This window comes from Scyliorhinus canicula, chromosome 8 (genome assembly GCF_902713615.1).
Source record: "Scyliorhinus canicula chromosome 8, sScyCan1.1, whole genome shotgun sequence".
NCBI lineage: Eukaryota > Metazoa > Chordata > Chondrichthyes > Carcharhiniformes > Scyliorhinidae > Scyliorhinus > Scyliorhinus canicula.
The window spans coordinates 5,933,434-5,947,762 of NC_052153.1; the positions used below are offsets into that span (position 1 = coordinate 5,933,434).

Genomic DNA, 14,329 nt, shown 5'->3' on the forward strand with positions numbered 1-14,329 from the left:
AGTGAACTGTGTGCACTGCTTAACAAGTTCAATAAAGAGACTTCCGGTGGCGGCGATGTCCGAGTGAGCCGCACATTCGGTGGGCTCTCACTCCGGCGGGACTGAACAGCTGTTTCCCCGCGATAGCGGGACCACGGAGGCGGCAGAAAGGCTGCCGGGAACAGAAGAGGAGAGCGGGCTGCAGAAAATGAAAGTGTGGGAGGCCAGCAGGTGAGGAAGAAAGAGAGAGAGACGGAGGCAAGGAGGAAGCTGACCTGCAGGGTAAGATGGCGGACCCACGGACCTTCCTTCCTCCAGGACAAAGGGAAAAAAAAGTTTGGAGTTGCTGAGGAGGGACAGCTTGGACCCACTTCAGATGCCCAGGAGGGGGTAAAAATTTAAGGTGCTGGGCAAAGGAAAGCGGCAGCGAGGGCGCTGAGGAGCGGGCTGCGGCATATGGAACAGCGGGATTCCAGAAGGCAGAAGAAGAAGGAGAAAAAGGGACAGAGACAAGGACCTGAAGAAAATTACCTGGGACCTAAGATGGCGGACACACGGACCCCGGACTCAGCAATCCAGTTGGCGCTGGATAACATGCTCCAGGTAATGAAGTCCAGTTTTGAAGCGCTGAAGCGGGACAGCTTGGACCCAATCCAGAAAGCGGTGGATCAGCTGAACCAGAGGATGGACGCCCAGGATGTGAAAGTTAAGGAGCTGGGAGAGGCGGTGGAGCAGCAGGCGGATGCGCAAACGGTTGCAGCGGTAGAAGTGGACGGCCTGAAAGAGCGGCAGAGAAGACTGCTGGACAGAGTGGAGGAGCTGGAGAATAGAATCCGCAGGAACAATCTGAGGATGGTCGGCCTCCCGGAGGGGGCGGAGGGAGCTGATGCTGCAGCGTTTGTAGCAGACCTGCTGAAGCAGCTGATGGGAGCCGAAGCCTTTCCACGACCGTTGGAGCTGGAGGGGGCACACAGAGTGCAGGCAAGGCAGGGGCGGCCGGGCGGACCCCCCCGCCCGATGGTGATTAGGTTCCACAGGTTCGTGGACAAGGAGCGGGTGCTGCAGTGGGCAAAGAGCGCCAGGAGCAGCACGTGGAACAACAGTGTTCTCCGCATTTATCAGGATCTAAGCCAGGAGGTGGCTCGGCGGCGAGCAGCCTTTAAGAATGTCAAGGAGGTGCTGTTCAAGAAGCACGTGAAGTTTGGTCTGCTGTTCCCAGCCCGGTTATGGGTCACGCACCAGGGTCAACACCACTACTTCTCCGAGCCCGAAGAAGCGATGGATTTTGTGAGGGACCTGGGGCTGGTCCCGAAAGGAGGCCCCAAGGACGCGAGTTAGGGCCCGAGGATTTCTGTGGGAAGGAACGCCGAATGTGCCTGGACCGCTGCTCAACGGTTTGCTGGGCCAAAGGGGCCAAGCGGAACATTTGAGACTCTTTCCTTTGTTCATGGACATTTATGTGCTTTTTCTCTTTTTTCTGTGGTTTTTTTCCCTTTTTATGGGGTTTTTTTTTTAAATTTTTTTTTTTATTTTTATTTTTTCCTGTTTGGGCTTTTTGTGCAGCTCGTGGAAGACACTGGAACTGGCTTGCCCCAGTGGGTGGGGAGGAGGGCGGGGAAACAAGGGGAATGGGACAGGAAGGCGCCGGAGTGTTGAGTCACCGGGCTAGCAGATTGGCTAGTCAAGGAAGTCAGATGGGGGGGGAAGTAACAGCCAGTAGATGGCGGGGGTGGGGGTATCGGGGGATGGGGTTAGGGGAGGGGGGGGGTTGTTCTGCTGACGGGAGAGGGACTTGAAATAGGCACTGGAAAGGAGGTCGAGGGTGGAGGCAGCCGAAGGGCGGGCCAGGAATGGCGCGACGCACGGGTCAGGGGCCGGCCCGAGAAAGGCTATGGCTGACCGGCGGGGTGGGGGGGGTGGGATGTGCCCCCCGACCAGGCTGATCACCTGGAACGTCAAGGGACTGAATGGGCCGGTTAAGAGGGCGCGGGTGTTCGCGCACTTGCGGGCCCTGAGGGCGGACGTAATTATGTTGCAGGAGACACATCTGAAAGTGTCAGACCAGACCAGGCTAAGGAAGGCCTGGATTAGCCAGGTCTTCCACTCGGACTTGGACTCGAAGTCCAGAGGGGTGGCAATCATGATCAACAAGCGCGTGCAATTTGAGGCAGAGGGCATATCTGCAGACAGGGGGGGCAGATACCTGATGGTACGGGGCAGACTGGAGGGGAGAAGGGTGGTGCTGGTGAATATATATGCCCCGAACTGGGATGATGTGGACTTTATTAAAAGAGTGCTGGGGAAGATCCCGGACTTGGATTCTCGCAAGCTAATAATGGGAGGGGACTTTAACATGGTCCTTGACCCGACTTTGGATCGGTCGGGTCCCAGAACGGGTAGACTCTCAGCAATGGCAAGGGAGCTGAAAGGGTTTATGGGGCAAATGGGGGCAGTGGACCCCTGGAGAGAGGGACAGCCAACAGGAAGGGGCTACTCGTTTTACTCGCACGTCCATAAAGTATATTCCAGGATAGATTTCTTTGTAATAAGCAGGGACTGTATGGGGGAGGTAAAGAACACGGAATACTCAGCAATTACCATTTCAGACCATGCCCCGCATTGGGTGGACCTGCAGTTCGGGGGAGCGAGTTATCAACGCCCGCAATGGAGGCTAGATGTGGGACTGCTGTCGGAGGAGGGGATCTGCGAGAGGCTTCGGAAATGTATAAAAAATTACCTGCAGGTGAATGACACTGGGGAGGTCTCAGCGGCGACCGTGTGGGAGGCGCTAAAGGCAGTAGTTCGGGGGGAGCTGATTTCAATTGGGGCCCACAAAGCCAAGGCAGACCGGGCAGAGATGGATAGATTGGTCAGGGAAATGGGCCGGATAGATGAAGAGCACGCGGAGTCCCCGGGGGAGGTTTTACTCAGGGAAAGGCGGAGGCTACAGGCGGAACTGGGGGCACTATCCACGAGCAGGGCCGTGGAACAGCTTAGGAAGGCGAGGGGAGTGGTGTACGAGTATGGGGAAAAGGCTAGCAGGCTGTTAGCGCAGCAACTCAGGAGGAGGGAGGCGGCCAGGGAAATAGGTAGAGTGAGGGACGAGGGGGGGCGCAAAGTGGAGGATCCGGCAGAATTGAATAGGGTATTCCGGGACTTCTATCGTAAGCTGTATACTTCGGAGCCGCCGGAAGAACCGGAGGGGATGAAAAGGTTTCTGGACGGGTTAACATTCCCAACAGTTGGGGGGGGGCAAGTGGAAGAGCTGGGCGCCCCGATTAGAGTAGAGGAGGTATTGGGGGGCCTAAAGGCCATGCAATCGGGGAAGTCCCCGGGGCCGGATGGATACCCAGTAGAGTTTTATAGGAAGTTCTCTGAGCTGGTGGGCCCGGTCTTGGCGAGGGTTTTCAATGAGGCAAGGGACAGAGGGACCCTGCCGCCGACAATGTCACAAGCCACCATATCTCTGATATTGAAGCGGGGTAAAGACCCGGAGGTGTGCGGGTCCTACAGGCCAATCTCCCTGATTAATGTAGACGCCAAGCTCCTGGCAAAGGTACTGGCGGGGAGAATGGAGGACTGTGTACCGGAGGTGATTGGGGAGGATCAAACTGGGTTCGTTAAAGGTCGGCAGCTGGCGGCCAATCTGAGGAGATTGCTCAACGTGATAATGATGCCCCCGGCGGGTAGAGATGTGGAGGTAGTGGTGGCAATGGACGCCGAGAAGGCCTTTGACCGGGTAGAGTGGGACTATCTATGGGAGGTGCTCGGACGGTTTGGGTTCGGGGAGGGATTGGTGGATTGGATCAAATTATTATATCAGGCGCTGATATAATGGCGCTGAGAGCCGCAGAGGGTTGGACGGGGATGGTGAGGGGCGGGGTTGAACACAGGGTTTCTCTTTATGCAGACGACCTGCTCCTGTACGTGTCGGACCCAGTGGCCGGGATGGGAACTATACTGGGAATGCTGAGGGAGTTCGGCCAGTTCTCAGGATACAAATTAAATACGGTCAAGAGTGAAATGTTTGTGGTCCAGGCAAGGGGCCAGGAGAATAGATTGAGAGGGCTACCGTTTAGGCTGGTTGAGGAAAATTTCCGGTATTTGGGAATCCAGGTGGCACGAGACTGGGGCAGGCTGTATAAGTTAAATTTGGCCAGGGTGGTGGAGCAAATGAAGGGAGAGTTTCGGAGATGGGATGCACTCCCGCTGTCGCTGGCAGGGAGGGTGCAGACTGTAAAGATGACAATCCTCCCTCGATTTTTGTTTATTTTTCAGTGCCTCCCGATCTTTATCCCACAGTCCTTCTTCAAAAGAGTTAACGGGCTGATCGTGAGCTTTGTCTGGGCGGGAAAGTCTCCGCGGGTAAAGAAGGCGATGTTGGAGAGGAACCGCAGCGAGGGAGGGCTGGCTTTGCCGAGTCTGGTCAATTATTACTGGGCGGCCAACATCGCTATGATAAGGAAGTGGATGGTGGGTACGGGGTCTATTTGGGAGCGGGTGGAGGCGGCTTCGTGCAGGGGCTCCGGTTTGGAAGCCCTGGTCACGGCTCCTCTACCGCTGCCGCCGGCCAAGTACACCACCAGCCCGGTAGTGGTGGCGACCCTGCGGATATGGGGCCAGTGGAGGAGGCATGTGGGGGAGATGGGGGCGTCTGTCTGGGCGCCAATCTGCGACAACCATCGGTTTGCCCCCGGCAGTATGGATGGGGGGTTCCGAGTATGGCGGCGAGCAGGGGCGGGAAGGGTGGGTGATATGTTCCTGGAAGGGAGCTTCGCGAGTTTGAGGAGCTTGGAGGAGAAATTTGGGGTGGTAAGGGGAAATGATTTTAGATACCTACAGTTGCGGGACTTTGTTCGTAGACAGGTCCCATCTTTCCCTCGCCTCCCGCCAATGGGGATCCTAGACAGAATAGTCTCTGGGAGGGATGAAGGGGAGGGTAGAGTCTCGGGTATTTATAAGGTGCTCATGAGGGAGGAAGGGTCCCAGACAGAGGAACTGAAACTTAAATGGGAGGAGGAGCTAGGCGGGGAAATGGAGGATGGGCTGTGGGCAGAGGCCCTGAGTAGGGTAAACTCGACCGCGACATGTGCTAGGCTCGGGCTGATCCAATTTAAGGTCGTTCACCGGGCCCATATGACGGTGGCTCGGATGAGCAAATTTTTCGGGATAGAGGACAAATGCGCTAGGTGTGCGGGAGGACCAGCGAACCATGTTCACATGTTTTGGGCATGCCCTGAGCTGAGGGGGTACTGGGAGGGATTTGCGGAGGTCATGTCCCAGGTGCTAAAAACAAGGGTGGTGATGAGCCCAGGGGTGGCAATTTTTGGGGTTTCGGAAGACCCGGGCGTCCAGGGGGAGAAAGAGGCCGATGTGCTGGCCTTTGCTTCCCTGATAGCCCGGCGACGAATACTATTGGCGTGGAGGGACTCAAAGCCCCCGAAGACGGAGTGGTGGCTAGCGGACATGTCGAGTTTCCTGGGGATGGAAAAAATCAAGTTCGCCTTGAGGGGTTCTGTGCAGGGGTTCACCCGGAGGTGGCAACCATTTATTGACTTCTTTGCGGGAGAGTGAGCGTCAGCAGACGGGGGGGGGGGGGGGGGGGGGTTAGAGTAGAGTAGGAGGGAAAATATGGCGGGTAGTACCGATGGGAGGGGAGCGGGCTTGTGCAATATGTTACGGTGGAAGTATTGAAAGAACGTGGATGTTTGCACATTTTTGCCTTTTTTGCTTCCTTTCTGATGATGTCTGTAACTGTTTATAAAGCCAAAAACTACCTCAATAAAATTGTTTATTAAAAAAAAAAAAACAAGTTCAATAAAGCGTATTGAACTAACATCTAAGTTTGGAGCCTACTTTCAAGTACAACTGCATCCAGTTGCAGTCCGTGTTACCCCAGGGTGAATAACACGACAGGAAGCATACTGGGAAACGGTGGGGAGGATTGTATAGGGCTTACTTGGCTTGAGGTATGGGGAGACCTGCTGTTTCCAGCTTCTCAGGATTTCTATTTCTCTCGGTGGATGAGGTTTGAAGGACTGAATTCCTGACGTGCATGCTTTGGATGCCATTCATTGAGCTGAATAATCCTTTCTAACGGTTCTGTAAAAAGATCCCGTCTACAATTTAGACTTGATAAATCTTCTGTGCCAGTTTCTTATTTTTTTTTTTTTAAGAGTACCCAATTCTTTTTATTTTCCAATTAAGGGGCAATTTAGCGTGGCCAATCCACCTACCCTGCACATCTTTGGGTTGTGGGGGTGAAACCCACGCAAACACGGGGAGAATGTGCAAACTCTATACGGGCAGTGACCTGGGGCCAGGATCGAACCCGGCTCCTTGGCGGCGTGAGGCAGTAAATGCTAACCACGGTGCCACAGTGCCGCCCCTTCTGTGCCAGTTTCAATTACTCATTTTATATAAACACTAGGATTTTGTTTCTACCAAAACAGATTAATCGATGAACCGAGGGAGATAAAGCAAGGCAACAATTAATTAAAATACTTGAATCGGGCAGCATGTGGCGCAGTGGTTAACACTGGGACCCGAGTTCAAATCCTGGCCCTGGGTCACTGTCTGTGTGGAGTCTGCACGTTCTCCCCGGGTCTGCGTGGGTTTCCTCCGGGTGCTCCGGTTTCCTCCCACAGTCCAAAGATGTGCAGGTTAGGTGGATTGGCCATGATAAATTGCCCTTAGTGTCCAAATAATGTTGGGTTGGGTGGGGTAACGGGGATAGGGTGGAGGCGTGGGCTAAAGTGGGGTGCTCTCTCCAAGACCCGGTGCAGACTCGATGGGCCGAATGGCCTCCTGTACAGTAAATCCTTTGATTCTGTGCAAAAGACAAGGCTGAGGCATTCGCAACAATCTTCAGCCAGAAGTACCGAATGGATGATCCATCTCGGTCTCCTCCGGAGGTCCCCAGTATCCCAGATGTTGGTCTTCAGTCAATACGATTCACTCCACGTGATATCAAGAAACGGCTGAAGGCACTGGATACCGCAAAAGCTATGGGCTCTGACAATATTCCGGCAGTAGTACTGAAGACTTGTGCTCCAGAACTTACCGCACCTCTAGCCAAGCTGTTCCAGTACAGCTACAACACTGGCATCTACCCGGCAATGTGGAAAATTGCCCAGGTGTGTCCTGTACACAAGAAACAGGACAAATCCAACCCAGCCAATCCGTCTACTCTCCATCATCAGTAAAGTGATGGGAAGGGTCATCAACAGGGCTATCAGGCGGCACTTACTCAGCAATAACCTGCTCACGGACACTCAGTTTGGATTCCGTCAGAATCACTCAACTCCTCACCTCATTACAGCCTTGGTTCAAACATTGACAAAAGAGACTTACTTTTGTGACTTGTACCACACCAAACATAAGCTGCGTGTGTTTTCCCTAGCAAAGGATGGTAATCTCATACGGAAAACTGGAAGTCTTCCTCCAAGGGGCGGCACAGTAGCACAGTGGTTAGCACTGTTGCTTCACAGCTCCAGGGTCCCAGGTTCGATTCCCGGCTTGGGTCACTGTCTGTGCGCAGTCTGCACGTTCTCCCCGTGTCTGTGTGGGTTTCCTCCGGGTGCTCCGGTTTCCTCCCACAAGTTCCGAAAGACGTGCTGTTGGGTGAATTGGACATTCTGAATTCTCCATCTGTGTACCCGAACAGGCGCCGGAATGTGGCGACTAGGGGCTTTTCACAGTAACTTCATTACAGTGTTAATGTAACAATAATAAAGATTAATATTATTATTATTAAAAGCTGCTCATTCAGGGAGCCAGTTAGAAAGAACAAATCTAAGATTGAGCACATTTTGTTGGGTGAGATTTATACGGTGGATAGATGGTTAATATACAGGTCAGCCACGATCTAATGGACTGGTGGAGCAGACCCGGGGGAGCTGAATGACCTTCCTCCGATGTCCTTACTGCCCTTATCTGCCAAGAGATTTTCTTTTGTTTGTCCATAGTGGGCCCTCTGAGTTTTGTTGTTGTCTATCTCCATGAACAGGATAAGCATGCGTTATTGGATGTGACACCAAAGGCCGTGGATCTGTTGAACTACACACAATGGTACCCCATTGTCATCTTCTTCAACCCAGACAACAAGCAAGGGGTTAAAACTATGAGACAGCGACTGAGCCCAGGATCTACCAAGAGTTCCAAGAAACTCTACGATCAGGCTGTCAAGCTGAGGAAGAGCTGTTCTCATCTTTTCACAGGTAAGAAACATTAGCTCAACGATGGAGAATAGGGCGCAATGGGTGACCATTCGGTCCATCACCCTCTACCAGATCCAATTACACAGCACCTTTCAAGCCCGTGCCCTCGGCCACCTAGAAAGACATGGGTGGTAGACATATGGGAACACCATCACCTGGAGGTTCCCCTCCCCACCACACATCATCCTGATTTGGAAATATATTGACCGTTCCTTCACTGTGGCTGGGACAAAACCCAGGAACTCCCTCCCTAACAGCACTGTAGGTGTACCTACACCACACCGACTGCAGTGGCTCAAGAAGGCGGCTCACCACCACCTTCACTTAGAATCATAGAATTTACAGTACAGAAGGAAGCCATTCAGCCCATTGAGTCTGCACCTGCCCTTGGAAGGAGCACCCTATCCAAGCCCCACGCCTCCACCCTATCCCCTTTATCCCAGTAACCCCACCTAACCTTTTTGGACACTCAGGGCAATTTAGCCTGGCCAATCCACCTAACCTGCACATCTTTGGACTGTAAAAGATCCCCTGGCACTGAGTTGCAGAAGAGCAGTAGAGTTCTCCCCGGTGTCCTGACTAATATTCGCCCCTCGGTCACATCCCCAAATGGAGGCACTCGGCCACGATCACATTGGTGTTGTGGGAGCTTGCTGTGCAGAAATTGGCTGGCACATTTCCTACATAACAGTGACTGCACTTCAAAGGTAACAGTGGCTGTCGAGGGGCATCCAATGGTTGTGAAAGGTGCTATACAAATGCAAGTCTGGCTCTTTTTTATTCAATCTAGCCACGATCATAACATACCAAGAATTTGGATGCCCTTGTGGATTAGAAACCCTTGATTTTAAATTGAAAGATTATTACCCGTGTCACTCTGTGGGTTGAATGACACCGGCCGCCTGATAGTGGGAATCGAGGTGGGTGAACCTGCACGGCATGCCTGCAATTTCCTGGTCAGTAAAGCAGGGGAGGGAGAGGAGGGGAGATGCCACCTCCTCCAGATCCCTGGTGCCAATTGGAGACCCCCTCACATTTGGTGATTGAAATTGCTTCCAACATCTTCCATAGAAGAGGGGAGAACCTTTATCTCTGTTTTTTGAATATTGCAGAGACGATTGATCTGAATGCCTCTCATGATGGTTGGTACGGATTGCTGAAGGACGTGATAAGAGATCATCAGGCTTCTGCTGTTTGGGTTTCGGAAAGCAAGGTATGCACCGCGTGAGCCTCACATTGCACAGGTTATTCGAACACCATTTTTAAAGTCGGACTCATCGTAGCAATCTTCGGATGTTAATAATTATCCAGCGTGTACACCAGTCACTGCGTAGGACTTGGGAGGGAGCCTTGAGGCCAACTGCAGTCTTGTCAAACAGGGATGTTTAGTCGATGCGTGATGTTTGTTCGTTTTCTCAGCCAAAACGTGTCTCTCTCTTCTTTCTTTCTGTCGTACTTATTGAACAACCTGAGCTGTGCGGGTCAGTAATTAGCACATTTGTGTTGCAAAAGAATAACCGCATTTGAGAAGATGCGCAGGCTGCTCCTCTTGAGAAAAAGTGGAGAACAGTGAGTCTGGTTCCGTGTGTTTGCTTTCTTTTTCTCTTCCTCTACCATCTACCCATCCATTCATTTAGATAAAACTACATTTCAATTAAGTGCAAGTTTCTTTTGCCCCACCCCGCGGCCCAATACACTTCAGCGACCTTAACTAATCTTGCACTTTCACCCTGGGGCCTTACTCATTAACCATAGCCATGCTCAAATCAACCTTCCAAAAGTATTAATAATTCATAGCTGTAAAAAGTATGTGTTTTGTAGTTTAGGATTTTCCCAATGGGCTGCCTGTGTTTGCTTTGTTAACTGCACCACACTCTACAGGTTGCTTCAGTTAATAGCGATTGGTGAGCGGCACAATGAAACTGGGGAAGCTGATCAGCCGTTGAACTGTTTTGGTTTCCGTTGTGTGTTCCCGGCGCATGTATGCCTCTTTTCAAACCAGTTGAATTCTTTTGAAGAGTTTCCACACAACTATTTGCAGTTGCCAAATGCCCCACAGTGTGTCCTTGGAACGGAGACCAGCATTTTAATCCGCAACGATGCTCGGGATTTACAGATGTAACGCCCCAAGTTTTAAAAATAAATAAATTTGGTGCTCTACAATGTGGCCACTTTTACAAAGGTGACGAGATCAGATTCTGATCAACATTTGGGTTTTGTTGGGAAAATCCTGCTTGCTCTCTCGAGAGGAATTGATCACATTTTAACCTTTCCCCCGCCCAGAACATGGACCTAACCGGGCCTTTTGCTCGGTTTGAAGAAAATCGGGATATTCTGAAATCCCTGCGGGATCATTGGAAGAATCCCGCATCCTCTTAAGAGGGAGTATGATTGCAAACCATCCTTCCGAGTCCCCTTCCCCGGCCCACTGCCAGAGCAGTCAAAGTTGTTGATCACTGTTCCCTGTTTGGGAGTAGGGAATGGGTGTTTCTCCGATATCTGGGTGGGAAATTGTGTTTTTTTTTGTGTGTTTGTTTACCTTTCCCTATTTTTAATTTAGGCGGATGGACTAGGGGACGCAGACCTTGAGATGCCCGATGACCGCATGTCCTATCTGTCGGCCATGGGGGCTGACTACCTGAGCTGTGACAGCCGATTGATGAGTGACTACGATGATACCGACAACGAGGGTGGAGCCTATACAGACAACGAGCTGGATGAGCCAATGAACGAGCCTCGTATCTCTTCTGTTGCAAGATCATCAGAGCCTGTACAGGTAGAAGAGGTGAGGGTAACACGATCAGGATGTGTATTGACCTTCAAACGTGAAGGGTGCTCTGCACTTAAATTATACATAAGAATTCACAGCACCAAACCAGGCCATCAAACCAACTTTTGCCGTTTATGCTCCACTCAAGACTCCTCCGACCTCTCTTTGTCAGGCAGGGAAGAGATGGTCGAGTGAGGGAACCATGGTTGACAAGAGAGGTTGAATGTCTTGTTAAGAGGAAGAAGGAGACTTATATAAGGCTGAAGAAACAAGGTTCAGACAGTGCGCTGGAGGGATACAAGATAGCCAGGAGGGAACTGAAGAAAGGGATTAGGAGAGCTAAAAGAGGGCATGAAAAATCTTTGGCAGGTAGGATCAAGGAAAACCCCAAGGCTTTTTACACGTATGTGAGAAATATGAGAATGACTAGAGCGAGGGTAGGTCCGATCAAGGACAGTAGCGGGAGATTGTGTATTGCGTCTGAAGAGATAGGAGAGGTCTTGAACAAGTATTTTTCTTCAGTATTTACAAGCGAGAGGGGCCATATTGATGGAGAGGACAGTGTGAAACAGACTGATAAGCTCGAGGAGATACTTGTCAGGAAGGAAGATGTGTTGCGCGTTTTGAAAAACTTGAGGATAGACAAGTCCCCCGGGCCTGACGGGATATATCCACGGATTCTATGGGAAGCAAGAAATGAAATTGCAGAGCCGTTGGCAATGATCTTTTCGTCCTCGCTGTCAACAGGGGTGGTACCAGAGGATTGGAGAGGGGCGAATGTCGTGCCCCTGTTCAAAAAAGGGAATAGGGATAACCCTGGGAATTACAGGCCAGTTAGTCTTACTTCGGTGGTAGGCAAAGTAATGGAAAGGGTACTGAGGGATAGGATTTCTGAGCATCTGGAAAGGCACTGCTTGATTAGGGATAGTCAGCATGGATTTGTGAGGGGTAGGTCTTGCCTTACAAGTCTTATTGACTTCTTTGAGGGGGTGACGAAGCATGTGGATGAAGGTAAAGCAGTGGATGTAGTGTACATGGATTTTAGTAAGGTATTTGATAAGGTTCCCCATTGTAGTCTTGTGCAGAAAGTAAGGAGGCATGGGATAGTGGGAAATTTGGCCAGTTGGATAACAAACTGGCTAACCGATAGAAGACAGAGAGTGGTGGTGGATGGCAAATATTTAGCCTGGAGCCCAGTTATCAGGGGCGTACCGCAGGGATCAGTTCTGGGTCCTCTGCTGTTTGTGATTTTCATTAACGACTTGGATGAGGGAGTTGAAGGGTGGGTCAGTAAATTTGCAGACGATACGAAGATTAGTGGAGTAGCGGATAGTGAGGAGGGCTGTTGTCGGCTTCAAAGAGACATAGATAGAATGCAGAGCTGGGCTGAGAAGTGGCAGATGGAGTTTAACCCTGACAAGTGTGAGGTTGTCCATTTTGGAAGGACAAATCTGAATGCAGAATACAGGGTTAACGGTAGGGTTCTTGGCAATGTGGAGGAGTAGAGAGATCTTGGGGTCTATGTTCATAGATCTTTGAAAGTTGCCACTCAAGTGGATAGAGCTGTGAAGAAGGCCTATGGTGTGCTAGCGTTCATTAGCAGAGGGATTGAATTTAAGAGCCGTGAGGTGATGATGCAGCTGTACAAAACCTTGGTCGGGCCACATTTGGAGTACTGTGTGCAGTTCTGGTCGCCTCATTTTAGGAAGGATGTGGAAGCTTTGGAAAAGGTGCAAAGGAGATTTACCAGGATGTTGCCTGGAATGGAGAGTAGGTCATACGAGGAAAGGTTGAGGGTGCTAGGCCTTTTCTCATTAGAACGGAGAAGGATGAGGGGCGACTTGATAGAGGTTTATGAGATGATCAGGGGAATAGATAGAGTAGACAGTCAGAGACTTTTTCCCTGGGTGGAACACATCATTACAAGGGGACATAAATTTAAGATAAATGGTGGAAGATATAGAGGGGATGTCAGAGGTAGGTTCTTTACCCAGAGAGTAGTGGGGGCATGGAATGCACTGCCTGTGGAAGTAGTTGAATCGGAAACGTTAGGGACCTTCAAGCGGCTATTGGATAGGTACATGGATTAGGGTAGAATAATGGAGTGTAGGTTAACTTCTTAAGGGCAGCACGGTAGCATTGTGGATAGCACAATTGCTTCACAGCTCCAGGGTCCCAGGTTCGATTTCGACTTGGGTCACTGCCTGTGTGGAGTCTGCACATCCTCCCCGTGTGTGCATGGGTTTCCTCCGGGTGCTCCGGTTTCCTCCCACAGTCCAAAGATGTGCAGGTTGGGTGGATTGGCCATGAAAAATTGTCCAAAATCCTTTGATTAACCTAGGACAAAAGTTCGGTGCAACATCGTGGGCCGAAGGGCCTGTCTGTGCTGTATTTATCTATCTCTATCCATCTCACTCTATTAGCACACCCTTCTGTCCCAGTCTCCCTCGTGCGTTTATCCAGCTTTCCCTTTAACACACCGTTGCTCTTCATTTCCCCGTCTCCAGTGGTAATGAACTGCATACGGAAGCGAGGGAATCTCTCCAAGAACCCTGATCGACTTTACACGTGGCCATCTTACATTTATGACCCCGAGTTTTAGATTCTCCAACTTTACCCTGTGAACGTGTAACCAGTCTCGCCTGGTGCATTGAGGGACCTTGGCCCTTTATGTTTGTCATGTAAAATCCTGAGTACGTACCTTACTTGCAAATTAAGAGCAGGCCATTCTGCCCCTCTGCCTTTTGATCAAATCATGGCCGGTCTGATTGTGACTTCAACTCCACTTTCCTGTTTGTGACCCAGCTTCCGCTGCTCTCTGGGGAAAGAGACTTTCACAGACTCCTGACGCTCTGAAAGAAAATTGATTCTCCGCATCCGCCTCAAAATTCCAATTCTCTTCCTGCGCCTTCCTACGGCAGACTTTTGTCCGTTCGCGCAAACATTCCCGGAACAGGTCGCTAGTCTGTCCGCAGAGGCTTATAACGTGAGGGGCGCCATTCCACATTAAGCGTGGCCAATGGGAGCTGACTAGCTCCACAGCCATTGGGATGTATAGGAGAATTTTGCAGGTTCACACAGTCAACCTGTTTGTCCGCGTTATGAACACACCTTCCTCGGCCATTGAGTCCTGGGGTGGGTCTCGAACTCAGAGGCAGGGGTGCTACCCACCCTGCCACAAGACCACCTCCTGTCTTAAATGGGAGACCCCTTATTTTTAAACTATGTTCCCTAATTTTAGTTTCCCGCGTTACGGGGTATCGGCGTTGCAGCAATTTGACTTCTGACTTCTGTAGAATCGTAGAATCCATACAGTAGGAGGCCATTCAGCCCGTCAGGTCCGCACTGATCCTCTGAAAGA

The 14,329-nt window shown here is 51.0% G+C and overlaps 1 protein-coding gene across 1 annotated transcript in view; it reads left to right on the top strand.

Moving 5' to 3' along the window:
• The window catches only part of LOC119970602 (tight junction protein ZO-2-like), a 103,989-nt gene that overhangs the window by 71,932 nt on the left and 17,728 nt on the right, over positions 1-14,329 (top strand). Inside the window, exons 17-19 of the mRNA XM_038805490.1 lie at positions 7,988-8,198; positions 9,311-9,411; positions 10,759-10,983. Of these exons, the coding sequence (XP_038661418.1) occupies positions 7,988-8,198; positions 9,311-9,411; positions 10,759-10,983 (537 nt within the window). The remainder of the gene's footprint in view (positions 1-7,987; positions 8,199-9,310; positions 9,412-10,758; positions 10,984-14,329) is intronic.